The sequence below is a fragment of the Penicillium psychrofluorescens genome (assembly GCF_964197705.1).
Source record: "Penicillium psychrofluorescens genome assembly, chromosome: 2".
Classification (NCBI taxonomy): domain Eukaryota; kingdom Fungi; phylum Ascomycota; class Eurotiomycetes; order Eurotiales; family Aspergillaceae; genus Penicillium; species Penicillium psychrofluorescens.
In genome coordinates this window covers 1,320,957-1,336,825 of record NC_133440.1, presented here as the reverse complement: position 1 = coordinate 1,336,825, position 15,869 = coordinate 1,320,957, and the positions used below count along the sequence as shown (strand labels likewise).

The 15,869-nt window shown below is 51.4% G+C and overlaps 7 protein-coding genes across 7 annotated transcripts; 5 read left to right on the top strand and 2 right to left on the bottom strand.

Moving 5' to 3' along the window:
- Positions 1-1,416: 1,416 nt before the first annotated feature.
- PFLUO_LOCUS2718 (uncharacterized protein) lies at positions 1,417-2,589 on the bottom strand (the record flags this gene model as incomplete). Its single annotated transcript, XM_073779886.1, has 1 exon — positions 1,417-2,589. The coding sequence occupies one exon, from the start codon at positions 2,587-2,589 to the stop codon at positions 1,417-1,419; it is 1,173 nt and encodes a 390-aa protein (XP_073636797.1).
- Positions 2,590-4,532: 1,943 nt separating this feature from the next.
- PFLUO_LOCUS2717 (uncharacterized protein) lies at positions 4,533-5,090 on the top strand (the record flags this gene model as incomplete). Its single annotated transcript, XM_073779885.1, has 2 exons — positions 4,533-4,882; positions 4,946-5,090. The coding sequence occupies 2 exons, from the start codon at positions 4,533-4,535 to the stop codon at positions 5,088-5,090; spliced, it is 495 nt and encodes a 164-aa protein (XP_073636796.1).
- A 1,011-nt stretch (positions 5,091-6,101) lies between these two features.
- On the top strand, positions 6,102-7,921 carry PFLUO_LOCUS2716 (uncharacterized protein; the record flags this gene model as incomplete). The annotated part of the gene is made up of 2 exons (XM_073779884.1): positions 6,102-7,277; positions 7,325-7,921. The coding sequence occupies 2 exons, from the start codon at positions 6,102-6,104 to the stop codon at positions 7,919-7,921; spliced, it is 1,773 nt and encodes a 590-aa protein (XP_073636795.1).
- Positions 7,922-8,322: 401 nt separating this feature from the next.
- PFLUO_LOCUS2715 (uncharacterized protein) lies at positions 8,323-9,480 on the top strand (the record flags this gene model as incomplete). The annotated part of the gene is made up of 1 exon (XM_073779883.1): positions 8,323-9,480. One exon carries the CDS (start codon positions 8,323-8,325, stop codon positions 9,478-9,480), a length of 1,158 nt encoding a protein of 385 aa, XP_073636794.1.
- A 174-nt stretch (positions 9,481-9,654) lies between these two features.
- On the bottom strand, positions 9,655-11,530 carry PFLUO_LOCUS2714 (lysine requiring protein; the record flags this gene model as incomplete). The annotated part of the gene is made up of 4 exons (XM_073779882.1): positions 9,655-10,225; positions 10,275-10,484; positions 10,534-11,307; positions 11,358-11,530. The coding sequence occupies 4 exons, from the start codon at positions 11,528-11,530 to the stop codon at positions 9,655-9,657; spliced, it is 1,728 nt and encodes a 575-aa protein (XP_073636793.1).
- Positions 11,531-12,014: 484 nt separating this feature from the next.
- On the top strand, positions 12,015-14,210 carry PFLUO_LOCUS2713 (Cytochrome c oxidase subunit 1; the record flags this gene model as incomplete). The annotated part of the gene is made up of 4 exons (XM_073779881.1): positions 12,015-12,323; positions 12,383-12,962; positions 13,017-13,925; positions 13,978-14,210. 4 exons carry the CDS (start codon positions 12,015-12,017, stop codon positions 14,208-14,210), a joined length of 2,031 nt encoding a protein of 676 aa, XP_073636792.1.
- A 609-nt stretch (positions 14,211-14,819) lies between these two features.
- PFLUO_LOCUS2712 (uncharacterized protein) lies at positions 14,820-15,808 on the top strand (the record flags this gene model as incomplete). The annotated part of the gene is made up of 2 exons (XM_073779880.1): positions 14,820-15,692; positions 15,746-15,808. 2 exons carry the CDS (start codon positions 14,820-14,822, stop codon positions 15,806-15,808), a joined length of 936 nt encoding a protein of 311 aa, XP_073636791.1.
- Positions 15,809-15,869: the final 61 nt, after the last annotated feature.

Here is a 15,869-nt window from a genome sequence, read left to right as displayed (position 1 = left end):
ACTCCCAGAAGTCAATCATGCACTGTGTGACCAAGACTTTCCATGGAATCTGAAAACCAAGAGCCTTCACCATCATATCACACCGAATCAGAAGCATCCAGCAGTACTGCAGATATCCGGCTTCGACGGGTTTGCCACATGCAGTGTCCCATACTTGCGGGAAGCAGAATGTCAAATTTAGCCCAATTAAAGCGAGCAATGCCTTCCAAGCGAACTTATCCCAACCGATATCTCTGTCCTATAGGTATCAGTCAGAACATTTTATCGGTCAGTTCTTATTATTATGAGCGGAGTCCAGAAACGCCAAAGGTAGCGGGGAAGTGGGAGTTCCTTGATCAGGTAACTGACGCCGGCGATTTAGTCCGCTCTAGTAACGTATACAAATCCTCGTATTTACTAGATCACCAGGTTATTGAAGAATGCGGTTGACTACGAGACAGTAAAGCATCTGACGTCCAGTAAGCATTAAACCAGGGTAGATAGTTTCACTAGCCATTGGAAAAAACAGGTTTGACAATAATGAATACTACTGGCTTGACTTTTGGTAAGCCCAATATTGTTTAAGTTTTCAAGAAAAACAAATTCCTAGAAAATAAGTCAAGGGTGCAAGTTAGATAGTCTCCAGGGTTTACTAACCTGCGTCACATAGGATGCTCTGTCCTGTGATGTTTCTAGCTTTGGAACTAGCTAAAAAGCTCACTAGGTCCGCTATGTCTTCGGATGCCTGCAGATTACTTCGCTCTGCGATGCTGGCATCGATCTCCTTCCACATCTATATTATAATTGTGAGCATGACCATAGTTATCAGGCGCAAGGTATGCTTGTCCTTACATCTGTGTCCACTGGGCCCGGTGCGTAGGCTAAATTGTGAACTGGTGAGACAAAGCCTATTGTATGTATCACAGTAAACTGACCATTGACCTAACCAGAATTAGCGGTGTACATTATCAGAAAAGGTTCTCGTACATTGATGTTGTGCGGCGCGAACTCCATGGCAGCCTGAATTTGACCTATCAGTGGAAAATCGGGTATTGTATTAAGATTGTCTTATACAGAGTTGTTTTTCGCACCGGGCTTCACACAGACGTCTTTTGATAGGGCGACGATTGTTTGATAGGGTGGCTTGAACAAAAAAGCTCTACTTGATGCTCAGCAGCCTCCCTCTACGATGTCGTCTATCGACTAGGGCGAGTCGCCTGGTGCCGTGAGTTTTGGTGTTCCTCTCTTGTCAGGGGGCAATCTCTGTGCGTTCGCACCAGTCGCAACTATCGCTGCCTCCTCCCCATCAGACGGTAGCGCTTGAAGTTACAACTACGATGAACTAATCCACGAGGCCTTAGGACCTCTGATTGGCTAGATATTTCAAGAAAACGATTTTGCCGAGAAAGAGTTGTTTGTTAATTAGTTTGAACCATTTCAAAGTGGGCTATCTGGGTTTTGCCCCGAGATTGCATCTTTTCGTGCGGCAATTTGTCTTTTCAGCTCTGCCTCTCTGTCTGCCAAAACCTGCATTTGTTGCAAGCGTTCTCTTTCTTCCGCGATACGCGCCATTTCCGCCTCAAGCTGCGCCAATTGTGCATCGGTGTTTTCCACACCTGAAGATGGGGCCTCAGTACCCTCCCAAGTTTTCGCATGTGGGTTCTGCGACGGTGCACCAGAGTCGGTCAAGGCACTCATTGAAGCATCTAAACCTCCACTTGGGATCATTCCAGGAGCAGGCGTAGAAGCGGACGATGCGACCGCCTTGCGAGGTACGTCGTTACTCACGGATGAGTAGGTCTTAGAAAAGTGATGGCCTAGCGAGGTCTTGTGCTTCTGCGTAGCGAAAGCTGCTGCGGGAGAATGTTCGATGGCAGAATTGTCACTCATCTCATAAACACCAGAATTCCGCGTACCGGCATCCAGGGATGGCGATTCAAATATAAATCTGCTGTCCGGTTCGTGAAGGGCGGTGCTATCCGCTTCGGCAGGGAGGTATTTTGACTCTGGCAAGGGTTTCTCTAGCCACGATTGTTGACTGATTTCAGGAATATTATTGCCTGCACCATTTCTCCTGTTCACTCTTCGCTTGCGGAAGTAACATAATAGAGATAACCCTAATATTATGACAACTAGTGGAATTGCCACTCCAATGCCAGCCTTTGCTCCAGTCGAGAGACCCGACGAGGATGAAGACAATGCGGTATCTGTAGACGCCCTTCCCGGAGTAGCTGACGTGTGTGATGACGCTATTGTTTCACTGCTAGTTGAAGGGGCCGCTGTCGCCGAAGCCGGTGTATTCGTTGCTACTGGTGCAGGCTGCGGCGAGGAGCTCGAAACATAGGGGGCGAAAGTGGGAATTCCAATATGAGAAATGCTGGTGGAATAGTAACCTGCTTCATTGTCACTGCCGGTGGAGTAGTAACCTCCATCACTGTAACCGTCGTCGGAGTAGTAACCTCCATCACTATAAGTGAATTGATGATCTTGTCGTCGATGCAGCCCCGCAAACTGTGCCATATACTCTGGCAGTTGAATCTCTTCGCCGACCAGCTCACAAAAGTCAAGAATACGCGATGGAGTCCCTTCAAAGAAATAGAAATTAGACATGGTGAGATACGAAGGGAGAGAAGATAGGGAGCTACAAACAGAATTGATCCGGGTTCACCGGGCATGAGTTAATGCAAGCTTCGACGGCTTCCTCCGCTGCGATATCTGGGATCGATCTGCATATGCAATTAAAGTCGGAGTAATAGCAGCCGCGATTCAAAGCTGGTGGATACAAGCATCGAAACTGTTGTTTTCGCAATTTTCAAATTGCAACGTCAGTATTCATTCTCAAATGTCGGCCTTGGCTAGCCATGATCAAACAGAAGCGACGTACAGAGCAGCGCGGGATTTCCGAGAACAGTTTCACTTTCAGTCGGTCATTTTCACCGTCCAAGTTTCTGCTGTCCAGGTCATGATTTTCCGTGTCTGTTTTCTGCTCTTTATCCCTGAGAGAGGGAAAGCCTCTTAAAGCTTGAAAGCCCCTTTTTATCGCAGCCCAACGCAACATATTGGCGGTTCCCCGTTCTAGAACAACTTCGCCTGCTGAGAACCAGACCTCGAGGAGGGTTTGAGGTCTGCAAACCTGTGCCCTGCTAAAAGGTGTGAGAAAGTCAAGAGACTGTGCCTAGTAGTTTGCATTAATGGGTTCGTGACCTTGTTAATTTGCTAAAATTACTCCCAGCGAGGTCCAATCCTATGGCCTATTAGGTACCTCCTCAATGCAATCTACACCTCTCTCAGCCACGATCGTCGATTCTTTTTGCCGGGGTCTCCAGTAAGAACCCCTGTTTCTCTTCATGTTTGAGAAATTACGGCCCCAGGGGCCGTTTTCTCCTCTCTTGTCGCCAATTCCTCCTATAATTCTTCGCATAGGAAGAGTCACGCATATTTCCAACCATAAGTGCCCGCTCAGTATATCCAGAGCCTCATGCATTGTCTCCAAAAACAGAAATAACCGCATCTTTATCTGGATCACAACGAGCACGAATCAATCTCGCCCCCTACTACTGCATTTTCTGATGCATTAGTTGGTGACCAACGCGCAGGACTAGCGCTCAAAAAGGTCAGGACCCCCGAGCGTATAATTATGTTCGGTGGTAAATACCTCCAATTGGTGAAAAGACAGGGGTAGCTTTGATGAGACTGAGGTAAAAAGTACTCATCGGGCCACGGCTGGTGTGTAACACTGCCTCCTTCGCCGTTTCCATGGCGCGTATCACCGCGGCTGACTCGCTTCGACGTTCCTGGTCCCACTCATGATCCAGCCGTCGGGAACATTTCTCGATTCTCTTTTCTCTCCGGCCTCTCGCCTGGCCTTTCTTCTCCTACCTCATAAAGGCCTCATCCAAATTAGGCCAGGAAGCAAGGTTGATAACAAGAATGGGAAACGATAGGGAGAAAATGGAGTGGGATCGAGTATCCTTCAAGCGAAGCAGTACGCTCTCCTTCCCTTGCATTAACACAAATGGAGTGCACACTCTCAATGAGTTGCGAACCATATTGGCAATTTGTTTAAGCTCGACAGCGAAGTTATTACCTCTGACAATGGGGGCTAGCCAGGCGTCGCCAGTAAAGGTTCCCATTGGTTGACCATGGTCCGCCTTTCGGGCAGACTCCGTGCTCGGAACAATAGTTGATTTGTGCTGATTTAGGAGTTGGTCTCGTTCTTTAATAGAGAAATCGTGATGCGACACCTTGGAGCTTGGAATGGGGGTTGACGAAATTGTTGATGGAGAGGGTGAATGAGAGTGTGGAAATGCAATAATCTCAAGAGGATATCTGCTAGCTAGTGGAATTAAGTTCTGAATACATTCTTTCCCGGGCCAGGGTGTGGTTCTTCATCAAAATAACCGTTCTGCCGATGCTGGTGCTACGTAATGCTAGTGCGGAGGAGAACAGCCTGTTTAATCTTGAGGACCTCCCCATTCCCAGTACCCCGCATTTCCATTGTTCAGTCGATACCTTCAGTAACCAGTTAGTCTTCGATTCAAAATCCTTAAGCAATGGAAAGGCCGAGTCTGTTCCAAGTGCCGCCTGGCGCCATTGCCGATGTCAACATTATCGACACAACATCAAAGATCAACAACTTGGAAGCTAGATTTCTTATGGAACCTCCAATCCCAGGGTTCAGTCATTTCCCAGAGTTGCCATCTTGGTCCTTTCTGGTTGAGAGTGGCACTGGTCGCAAAGCCCTCTTTGATCTCGGAATTCCCAAAGAATGGCGGAAACTGGCTCCCGCCAGCATTGGACATGTTGATCAGCTAGGGTGGCGCGTGGAGGTTGACCACGATGTTTCCGAAATTCTGCAGCAAAATGATTACAAACTCGATTCGATTGATAGCATTGTTTGGAGGTGAGCATTTTAGACTTCGCTCTTTTTCAGGAGTAATGAATTCGGAATTTCTAACCTCAATAGCCATTGGCATTGGGATCATGTAGGTGACCCATCGACTTTTCCCGCATCCACCGAACTGGTGGTAGGACCAGGATTCAAGAACAACTTCATGCCCGGTTACCCTACAAAATCAGATGCAAAGCTGCGGGATAGCGATTTTCAGTGAGTTCCATGAGAAACATTTGTTGGTTTGCAGAGATTCATAATTTCGATAGCGATCGAGAAGTGAGGGAAATTGATTTCGAAAACGACGAAGGCTTGCAAATTGGCGACTTCAGGGCGATCGATTTCTGGGGAGACGGTTCTTTCTACCTCTTGGATACGCCAGGTCACGCTATCGGTCATCTATGTGGTTTGGCTAGGACCACGTCGAACCCAGATACATTTATATTCATGGGAGGAGATCTTTGCCATCACGGTGCCGAGATACGACCATCGGAGTATGTCCAGATACCCAAAGATCTGACGCCGAATCCTTTTACGCGAGCATTACAGCCACCTTGCCCTGGAGCAGCTTTTGAAAAAATTCAAAGCACAAGAGGAATGAGTTTAACAGAGTCTTTCTGCAAGCCAGCCATGGGTTTTGACATTCCTGAGGCCATTCAATCAATTCGGAAAGCCCAGAAAGCAGACGCGGAAGAGAACGTTCTTTTTATTTACGCACATGACACCACAGTGCGAGGGATTATGGAGTTGTTTCCTAAGACGGCCAATGATTGGCAGAATCGAGGTTGCCGGGAAAAGATGTTTTGGGCCTTTCTGGGAGATTTCGAAGAAGCATTCAGCCAACAGGCATAGTTACATGCAATGGCCCTATGGATATATTATTCGCGAATACAAACGTCTGGTCACCACTAAGTCTCAGTGAGAGTCTTCGGAAAGTAGTTATCCTATTGGTAGGTGACTAGTTATGTAATGTCTAGGCGATGACATAGTCACTGTGTACACATGCCGAGCAGCCCAACAGTCACATGTCCCCCCGCAAATCTGCCGAACACCCTTTTCTCGGCATAAGAACACTCGACTCTCTCCATTACTGCTAGAGGGAGCCACTGCGACTGATGCCCCGGTCATGATAGTTGTTGGATGGCAGCGCTCGGTGTGTATTGGTTCTGGGCTTCATTTTCATCGCTAACTGAAGGCCTTCCTGCCAGAAGATCTCCCGTGGATAGATTCCATGGCCGCCCCAAACCTCACTCAGGATGGCCAGTCGGACTCCCAGCCGCCGACTGTCGCTGCCTTCTCACCATCCACCATCTCAGGCTCGGCCTTGACCTCGCGCCAGCGTTCCAGTGTTATCGTGCATCGCAAATCCCCGCTGCTGGTGGCCACGCCACCGCCCATCACTCGCGCCCTCGCCTACTCCCATCCATTCCTCCTACCTTTGAACAAATTTCTCGGTCTCCTCACATGGACGAGCGGGGATCCATGGCAGGGCTTTTTGCTCGTTGCTTGCTTTTGGACGATAGTGCTGTATTGCGATGCCATCATTCTCTGGGCGGGGCCGATCTTGGTCGTCCTCGGGCTGATCCTAGGCATGTACACGCGCCGCTACTCGCCCTTGTCCTCGACCGCGGCAACGGGTGAAAAACACCACAAACGGACGAACTCCTCGGACAATGGCACTCGCCACCAGAAAAGCCTAGACGAGATTGTCGAGACGTTGCGCACATTCACCATCAGGTGCAATATCCTGTTAGAGCCTCTACTCGACCTCACCGACTTCCTCTCCACCCAACGCACGGCGACGTCAGCAACTACAAAGCCGGCGCTCACAGCTCTCTTCCTACGAATTCTTCTTATTACCCCAATCTGGGTTATACTGACCCTCCCGCCATTCTACATAATCACCACCCGTCGCGTCTTCATGACCGTCGGTACCCTCATCCTCACCTATCATTCCCGGCCTGCGCGCGTATCGCGCGTTATCCTCTGGCGCTCGCGCACTGTGCGGCGCATCGTCGCTATGCTGACAGGACTTTCCGTCGCAGACAGCCCGGACAATTCCCAAAAAGCTCAGGCGCAGGGTCTCGGCCTGAACGTCGCGACCCGTCGACGTGGAGGCGCAGATGGTGTGCGATTTACTTTTATTGTGTACGAGAACCAGCGGCGCTGGTTGGGGATCGGGTGGACGTATTCGCTGTTCCCGGCGGAACGCGCAGCCTGGACCGACGAGCATCTGAACACGGTCTCTCCCAAAGATAAGTTTGAGTTACCGGATGTTCCAACCGGAGACTCGAAATGGCGATGGGTAGAGGGCAGCGAGTGGCGCGTCGAAGGGAAGGATGGTTCACCGAACAGGAAATCAGACTCCAAGTCCCTCAGTGAGGGATGGATCTATTCTGATAACAAGGTAAACCCCCCTCTTTCTTTTCAAGATAATGCTGACCCGCTATTCAGTGGAACGACGGCCGCCGCGGTCAAGACGGATGGGACCGGTACACTCGGCGGCGCAAGTGGTACCGCGACGCCGAACTCGTCGAAATCGGAGACGAGGAAAACACCAACAGCTCCGGGGAAACAGTATCCCGCCTCACACAGGCGTTGGACCGCGAACAGAAAAAGGACTCTCAGAGCACAGACGCTGACCCCGATGCCGATGCGAAGAGCATCGCCCCTTCGACCGCCTCCACCAAATCTCGCCGGCGGCGCTGGTTCGGGAGTACCAAGCAAGATAAGGGCAGCAGCGGCGGCGGGTCTTCATCTGACACGGCTCGCGCCACGGGATCAAATGTTGCTGCTTCCGAGCACACCCCTTCACGACCAGTTAGTATTCCGAATTCTCGCAGGTCGTCCCAGCTTGGTGTCGGCGGAACGAGCTCTGGAAGCGGCAAAAACAGCAGTGTGGTAACAAGTGATAGTGCTAGCATACGAGAAAAGGAATTGGCGAAGGTGCGGGACCACCATGATCAGTGGGGGTCGCGCGCGGCGGGTGGCACGGAGAGAGCGGAGAGGGAGTGGGGGTTGAGCGATGATTTGAATATGGGGTTGAGCTGAGGCTTTCCGTTTCCCCTCATAGCTGGATGTGCATAGAATAGCTCGGGCTTATTCTCTCTATCATGGTACGGGATGGATTGACTATTAAGGGCCATTTATATTTACTACAGCCTCTGAGGAGACTCGTCCACAACTCAGTCCTTTCTGATTATTCTGTATCTCAACCAGTCCAATAGAAAGCCCGTCAACTCCGGTCATCTGACCGCAATCCAGGGCCGTGCGTGGATTTTCACGGCGGTCGTCCCGGGCCGACTTACTTAAATTAGGGCTTGGATCCAGACAGCCAGTCACATGAGCGGAGCACGCTCAAGTATATAGCAAACAGCAGCACATAACTCTCACAACAAGAAAGTGAAGAATTAGAAAAAAATTAAGCTCACAGAAGAAAACAACCCTCCAAAATGGAACAATACGATGTCGCAGTAATCGGCCTCGGCGTCCTAGGCAGCGCCGCCGCCTACCACGCCGCCCAAAAAGGCGCCAAAGTACTCGGCCTCGAGCAGTTCGAGCTGGGACATACGCGCGGCGCCTCACACGACACGTCGCGAATTGTGCGGACATCCAACTTCCTACCGGAATACGTGTCTCTCGCCAAATCGGCCTACAAAGACTGGGCCGCGCTCGAGAAAGCCGTCGACCAGCACCTGCTCAGCATCACGGGCGGTGTTGTATTCTTCCCTGACGAAGAAGGGGCTAGCATGAACGCTACCGAATTCACCAGTAGTCTCGACGCAAATGATGTGCCCTATGAGCTGCTCGACGCGGCGCAGGTTAAGAGCCGCTGGCCGCAGTTTGATATCGCCGACTCGGTGAAGACGGTGTACACGGCCGACACGGGGATTGTGCATGCATCCAAGGTTGTCGCTGCGATGCAGTATGTTGCTCGTGCGCACGGCGCAGTTATTAAAGACCGGACCCCCGTCGAGCGCGTTACGCCCCATCCCTCCGGGAAGGGAGTGATCATCTCAACAGCCACGGGCCAGGAGTTTCACGCCGGAAAAGTAATCCTCACGACAGACGCGTGGACGAACAAGCTCCTCGCACCGCTGGGCGTGCACATCCCGCTCTCCGTTATGCAGGAACAGATCACATATTTCAAGCCGACGGACGTCTCCGCCTTCGAGTCCTCCAAGTTTCCCGTCTGGATCTGGGGCGGACGAGAATGCTACTACGGCTTCCCCTGCTACGGCGAAACGACCATTAAAGCAGGGCGCGATGTCGCAAACAACTTTATGACGCCCGCTGAGCGCACGTTTGTGCATTCGCCGCGATTGCTGGGAGAGTTGTCCTCATTTATGGATAGCACTATGCCTGATAGTGGACGCGAGGCGCTCAGGACGGTGACGTGTCAGTATACTATCACCCCGGATCGGCAGTTCATCATTAGTCCGTTGGAGAATTGCAAAGATGTGATTTTGGGGCTGGGTGCGGCGCATGCGTTTAAATTCGCGCCGGCTTTTGGGAGAGCGCTTGCTGAGCTGGCGGTTGATGGGGAGACGAAGGAGGATGTTTCTACTTTTGGGATTCCTAAGAGTGCGACTTGTACTAGCAAGTTGTGATTATGGTGACTGGAATATAGATACTGTGGTTGGAAAGTAGTTTCAGCAAATACGGCCATATCACCTTATGAGAAATGAATTGAATTCATAGACCTGGGCGCTTCGTAGATGGTGATAATGCAGGTATACATAACACGACATAAAGTTACAAATATACAGATAGATGCGCATACATCATGCAAGAATCAACTCCCACCCGAGTTCTTCAAGAACATCCAACCAATGCACATGATTGCTTGTCCCATCCGGGCTCCCTTCGTCCCTTCTCTTCCACAAGGAAGCAAGTAAGTCCTGCGCACGGCGCACATTACCAATGCCAAAGTTGTCTTGCAATTTATTAAGCGACTGCGTGACAACTTCGCGCTGTACCGCTGTGGTGCTTTCGCAGCCTGCAATAAATAGCGGAAATGTCAAAGCCGAGTACTCGCAGTGGTGATCGAGGTGCAGCGATTCCACGCGGGAAAGGCAGCGGTGCACGGCAGTGGTTTTGGGGGTGGATATGAGGGTGCCTAATTGGTTGAGAAGATGGGAGGGTGTGGTATTATTGCTATTGTTGATGGACGCCACGTCATGAAAATCATCTTGTTGCGTGATTATACGCTCGAGGATCGAGTGCAGATGGATGAAGGCTGCGTCGCGGAAGCATTCTGCGACGACTTGGAGGCGGGTTAGGTTGGCCGCTGTTAGACCCGGGGGAGTGATGCAACGGGCTGAAGCGTAGGACCAGTTTGTGAGGGTTTCATTACTGTGAAACTGTCATTATAGATTCTCGTAAAATATCGGGGCTCACTCACATGGATGCAACGGCCAGTCGCAAGGCCGAGATGTCATCTTTTAAAAATTGGAGCCGAGAGATCCGACCACAGGTCTTGAGAAGCTCCTCGGTGTATCCGATATAAATATCCAATTGGGAGATACCAATATCATCGTCAACGGGCGAGACATCTGCTGAAGTGATGCGTTTTCGACTGGTTATCTGAGCCATGCTGTGGGCATAGACGAATCTGGAACCAATTAGTACCATGACTGTGTTTAAGGGCGTCTCGAACTTACAATCCCCGCAAAAATCCAGCTGCATCTCGATCCATCGAGGCAAATCCTCCACGGGAAACAAGCAAGCGCTGCAGAGCATCGAGGTGGACGGACCACTGTGTCACACTCCCGCGGACAATTTCGTACTTGCACAGTAGTCCCACTGCCAGCATGGCATCGTCAGGAAGCAAATCTGTGGACCGTTCCACGAGGGCTGTCCGAATGCCTCTGAGCGTTCCACCATAGAAATCGGCGGCAGCTGTTTGCGCACCAAGGCCGTGAGAGCGGTTTGCAAGATGGAGTGCTGATACAGCGCATACAGCTTTCATCAGCAATGGAGACGAAAGGGCGCGTGGGATCAAAATTGACCGCAACGGATTTCCATCGCTCTCGAGATTGGCTAGAAGCCGTGAGCCCTCCTCCATGTGATACTGCAGGTAGTGTGATTCATGCCCAGAGAGATGGCTGATATTTCCATGAGGTCGAGGAGTCATGGCCAATGCATCGAAGCGGTGATCACCCATCTCCAGGGTCGGACTGACGATTTCAATCTCGGCATCTTCATTTAGATCCTGTGGTGGTGTCGGCACAGACCAGCCTGGCGGCGTTGGCGATCCTGGTGAGCGCTGCGGCTCTAGCCATGGGTCGTAATAAGAGGTTGACGGTGACGATGCACTGAGTCTCCGCCGCTTGGGGCCTTCCACTTTGAAGACTTGCGCAGACGGGCCAAGTGGCTCTACCCAAATAGAGCCATATCCCTCACATTTTCGGCCTTGCTTGAGGCAATTATTGCAGCTGGGTTATCGTCAGGGTTTGTCTTCTATCCAAAAGCTGCATCTACATACCTCGGTTTCGCTTTATCGCAGCCTTTTCGACGTCGCTTGCATGTCAAACAGCCCGATCGAGACCAGCCTGTGCTCGTTTGTCGACCCCTGCTCTTCTGGGCTGGGGCGGGCTGAGCTGCAGACACGACGGGCGATGGTGTGCGCACCAGTCCCGGATCGGAAAGCGCATCCATGGTATGAGGCCGAGGAGCGCTCACCTCCGCTGCATATTGGAGAATCAGAACAGACTCGCAGGGATCCGCATAGCATAGAACGAGACAAGTCATCCCACGCGAGTATAGACGAGATGGTGGCGCTATCCCCGAATGGGCAATTCTTGCGCGGCCACTGGTCACGTGATTACATCTTTACCGAGAGAAAGAGCGTAGAGTCCGTAGTTAGAGTAAGGATATTCTTAATCAAATCCCAAAGCAAATACCCGCTGACCATATCTTGCCCCCCCACAGATCCTTCGCTTCAACATCTCAAGACCAGGTCCGCTCCACGGCCCAAACAGGCAAGTCCATCCCAGTCCCGCCTTATGTAACGCGCGCGATAAGAAGATGCGCCGATATTGAAAAACCCCACGCTTGGCTCCCTTTCCTCCCCCAGGTTCTTTACTATAGGTGGTGTGGTGCGGTTCATTCATTCCTTCTTTTTATCTGTCTTTTATTCACCATGTCTTCACCACACCATCCCTTCGACCCCATCACCCCGGACGAGATCAAGCTTGCCTGTCGTATTCTCGAGGCCACTTTCCCCGGAGTCCCACTGCGCTACAAACGCATCGACGTGAACGAGCCGATCAAGAAGGATGTCCTGCCGTACATTGAAGCCGAGCGCCTGCGACGGCCTCTGCCTCCTCCACCTGCCCGCCTCCTGTACGTTCTTTTCCACCGTCTCGACACTGGCGCATTCTACAAGGCTATCCTCAATGCCGATAGGCGGACCATTGTCTACGCCAAGGAACTTCCCCGGGAAGTGCAGGTACGTATACCGCCGAAAATAACCTCCAAAAAGCAATGCTGATGGTTGTGTGTCTGTAGGGGCCCGTGGATACCGACGAAGTTATGGAAATCGAACAACTCTGCATGAAGCACCCCGCTGTACTGGCCGAGATCGAGAAGTTGCAGCTACCCCCCGGCATGACCGTCTGTAATGACCCCTGGATGTACGGCACCGACAGCGAGCACGAGACCCGGCGCCTTTACCAATGCTTCATGTATATGGTCGAGGTCGACCACCCGCAGAATAACCACTATTCCTTGCCATGCAAGTTCTCACCTGTTTTCGACTGTCTCACCCACGAATTGATCCGCATGGACTATCTTCCCGGCGGCGCTGATTTCGAGACGACTACCACCCAACCTTGGAAGCCCGTCAAGGCGATCCAGTATGCCCATGACTTGTTGGAGGAGCCTCTCCGCACCGACCTCAAGCCCTACATTGTACAGCAGCCTGAAGGCCCATCATACACGGTTGATGATAGGTCTGTCTACTGGCAAAAATGGCGCTTCAGAGTTGGGTTCAACATTCGTGAGGGTCTGATTCTTTACAACGTTACATACGACAATCGCAATGTTTTCTACCGTCTTGCTGTTTCGGAGATGACGGTCCCGTATGGGGGTGAGTGATAGCTATGTTGCACTCAAGAACTTTTTACTGACCATCCTTGGCTAGATCCTCGTGCCCCCTACCATCGTAAGCAGGCCTTCGATGTGGGTGATACCGGATTCGGTGTCAATGCGAACCAACTCTCGTTGGGCTGTGACTGCCTGGGCCATATCAAATACTTTGACGGTTATCGCAATGATTCCAAGGGCAACGCTGTTTGCTTAAAGAATGTGGTATGCATGCATGAACAAGACAATGGCCTGCAGTATAAGCACACCAATTACCGGTCTGGTGCCGCGACTGTGGTGCGCAACCGGCAGCTGGTTCTGCAGATGATCTGCACCGTTGCCAACTATGAATATATCTTTGCCTACATTTTCGACCAAGCGGGCAACATCGAGCTGGAAGTACGTGCCACTGGCATCCTGTCTACGGTCCCATTCGATAATGAAAAGGGACAGACCGTTCCCTGGGGCACCAACGTCGGACCGGGGGTCATGGCACCGTTTCACCAGCACATGTTTTCATTCCGAATTGACCCCGCAATTGACGGGTTCAAGAACACCGTGTACTACGAAGATAGCGTCCCCATGCCAGAAGACGAGAACAACCCTTACCTGGTAGGGTACACAGCCGAAGAAACCGTCCTGAACAAGTCTGGCTGGGCCAATACTAGTGTGGACCGCCACCGCGTCTTCAAGATCCGCAACGACTCGATCACCAACCCCGTCACTTACAGGCCCGTGGCATACAAGCTGCACGCAGCGCCTAGCCAGATGCTCCTGGTCAATAAGAACGCCCTCGGCTACAAGCGCGCCGAGTTCGCCACCAAGCCTATTTGGGTGACCAAGTACCAGGACGATGAGCTATACGCGGCCGGCGAGTTCACCAACCAGAGCACCAAAGCGGAGGGCGTCGAGACTTGGATCCAACGCAAGGACAATACGGAGAACGAGGACGTAGTGTTGTGGCATAGTAAGATCCCCCATCTTTGCCTTACGGTATGAATGCTGACTGACAGTAATAGCCTTTGGACTTACACACAACCCTCGCGTGGAGGATTTCCCCGTCATGCCCATGGAACGCATCAGTGTCATGCTCCGGCCGGATGGGTTCTTCACCAAGAACCCGGCGCTGGATGTGCCACAGTCCTCCCAGGCATTCAATAAGTCGACGCTGCACCCGGAGCTAGCTCGTGGTGGTTGCTGCGCTCCGTCGGCGGGGGCGAGCAAGGCGCGCCTGTACAAGCGCATTGACTGAAAGCTGAATACCCTTGGTTTTTGATAATATATATTCGAGTCTTAGCATCATACAGTGTACATACAATTCACATTGCATTCATGAACCTACCTACCTATACGCATCTATATATAACGTTACTCGCTTGATTGTTAGCGTGATACTCTTATAAGCTATTGTTGCTGAGGTATTGAGTTATAATTTATCGCATTTACTATATTTTTTTGGGTGGGCAGGTCGCTTGGGAAATACGTTATCAATCGAATGACTTACTTGAACGGGCGCACCCCACACCCCTTCTAAAACACACTAGCGCTTATAGTAAAGGCTTGTAGGCCTCCAGCGAAGCGGGGTAAAGGATTGCACGCCTTAAGCGAAACGGGGCGCGGATTCTAACCTTAGGCTAACTGGGCAAGTGCAAGGTCGCTCAGCTTCTTCCGCCAAAGTACATTACTGCGATCTCCGTCACCGAGACCCTAATATCGCCAAACTCTACTCTTTGTCCGCAATAGGCCTTCAAGTGATATATCACCATGTCGCAAACAATCAAAAGGAGCTACACGCATAGTGCACCTTTCGATTCCGGCTTTCTGGGCATGGGTTCAATTCACAAAATACATTACGAGCAATATGGCAATAAAGACGGCAAACCAGGCAAGCCACCAGACATTTCGTTACGCTGGATCTGAGCTGATCCTGGCAGTTGTGTTCCTGCATGGTGGCCCCGGAGGTTCTACTTCCATAAAGAACACCGTCTTCTTCAATCCGTCCGTCTATCGCGTGATCCTCTTCGACCAGCGAGGTTGTGGCCAATCCCTTCCTTTAGGCGAGATCCGTGAAAACACAGTGCAACACCTGGTTACAGACATCGATGCCCTCCGTAAGCACCTCGAAATTCAGCGATGGCACGTATTCGGTGCCTCATGGGGCACTACTCTGTCTGTCCTCTACGCTCAAACATATCCGGAGGCGGTTGTGAGTGTGACTCTTCGAGGCGTCTCTTTCTTCGAGGCTCTGGAAAAAATCGACTTCAATGCCGCCTTCCACCGCACATGGCTCTTCCGTCCAGAGTTGTATGCGGAGCTTACTGGGCATCTCACCGAGGAAGAGCGCAAAGATATTGCGGGCAGCTATGCCAAGCGATTCACGTGCGGCGACTATGCAGTGGAGGTTGCGGCAATGAAAGTGTATGACAGGTGGGCGGGAGGGATGAGCAAACTTATTCCCAAAGAGGATAACGGCGATGATACGATGACTGAAGCTGAGGAGAAGCAGATGGTTGCTGGCATTCGGATCGAGTGGCATTATCATGCGCACAACCTGTGGCTTAAGGAACTGCAGTACCTGGAGCCCGAGAAGCTAGAGAAGATCAAGAACATTCCGTTCGCCATCGTCAATGGGCGGTATGACTTGATCTGTCCGCCGTTCGCGGCCTGGAGCCTGCACAAGGCATTGCCCAACAGCAAGCTCTTCATCATCCCTGATGCCGGCCACTCAGCCGCTGTAAGATTCCGTTCAGTGTTGTACTTATTTTTGCATACTGACCGTCGATACAGGAGCCGGGCACACTAAACAAGCTTGTCGACATTTGCGATGAGTTTGCAACGCTTCCCATATGATCGAGGAGATTCATAGAGCTGTAATGGGAAGGATCGAAAAGAGGGGGACATCCTGGTCGAC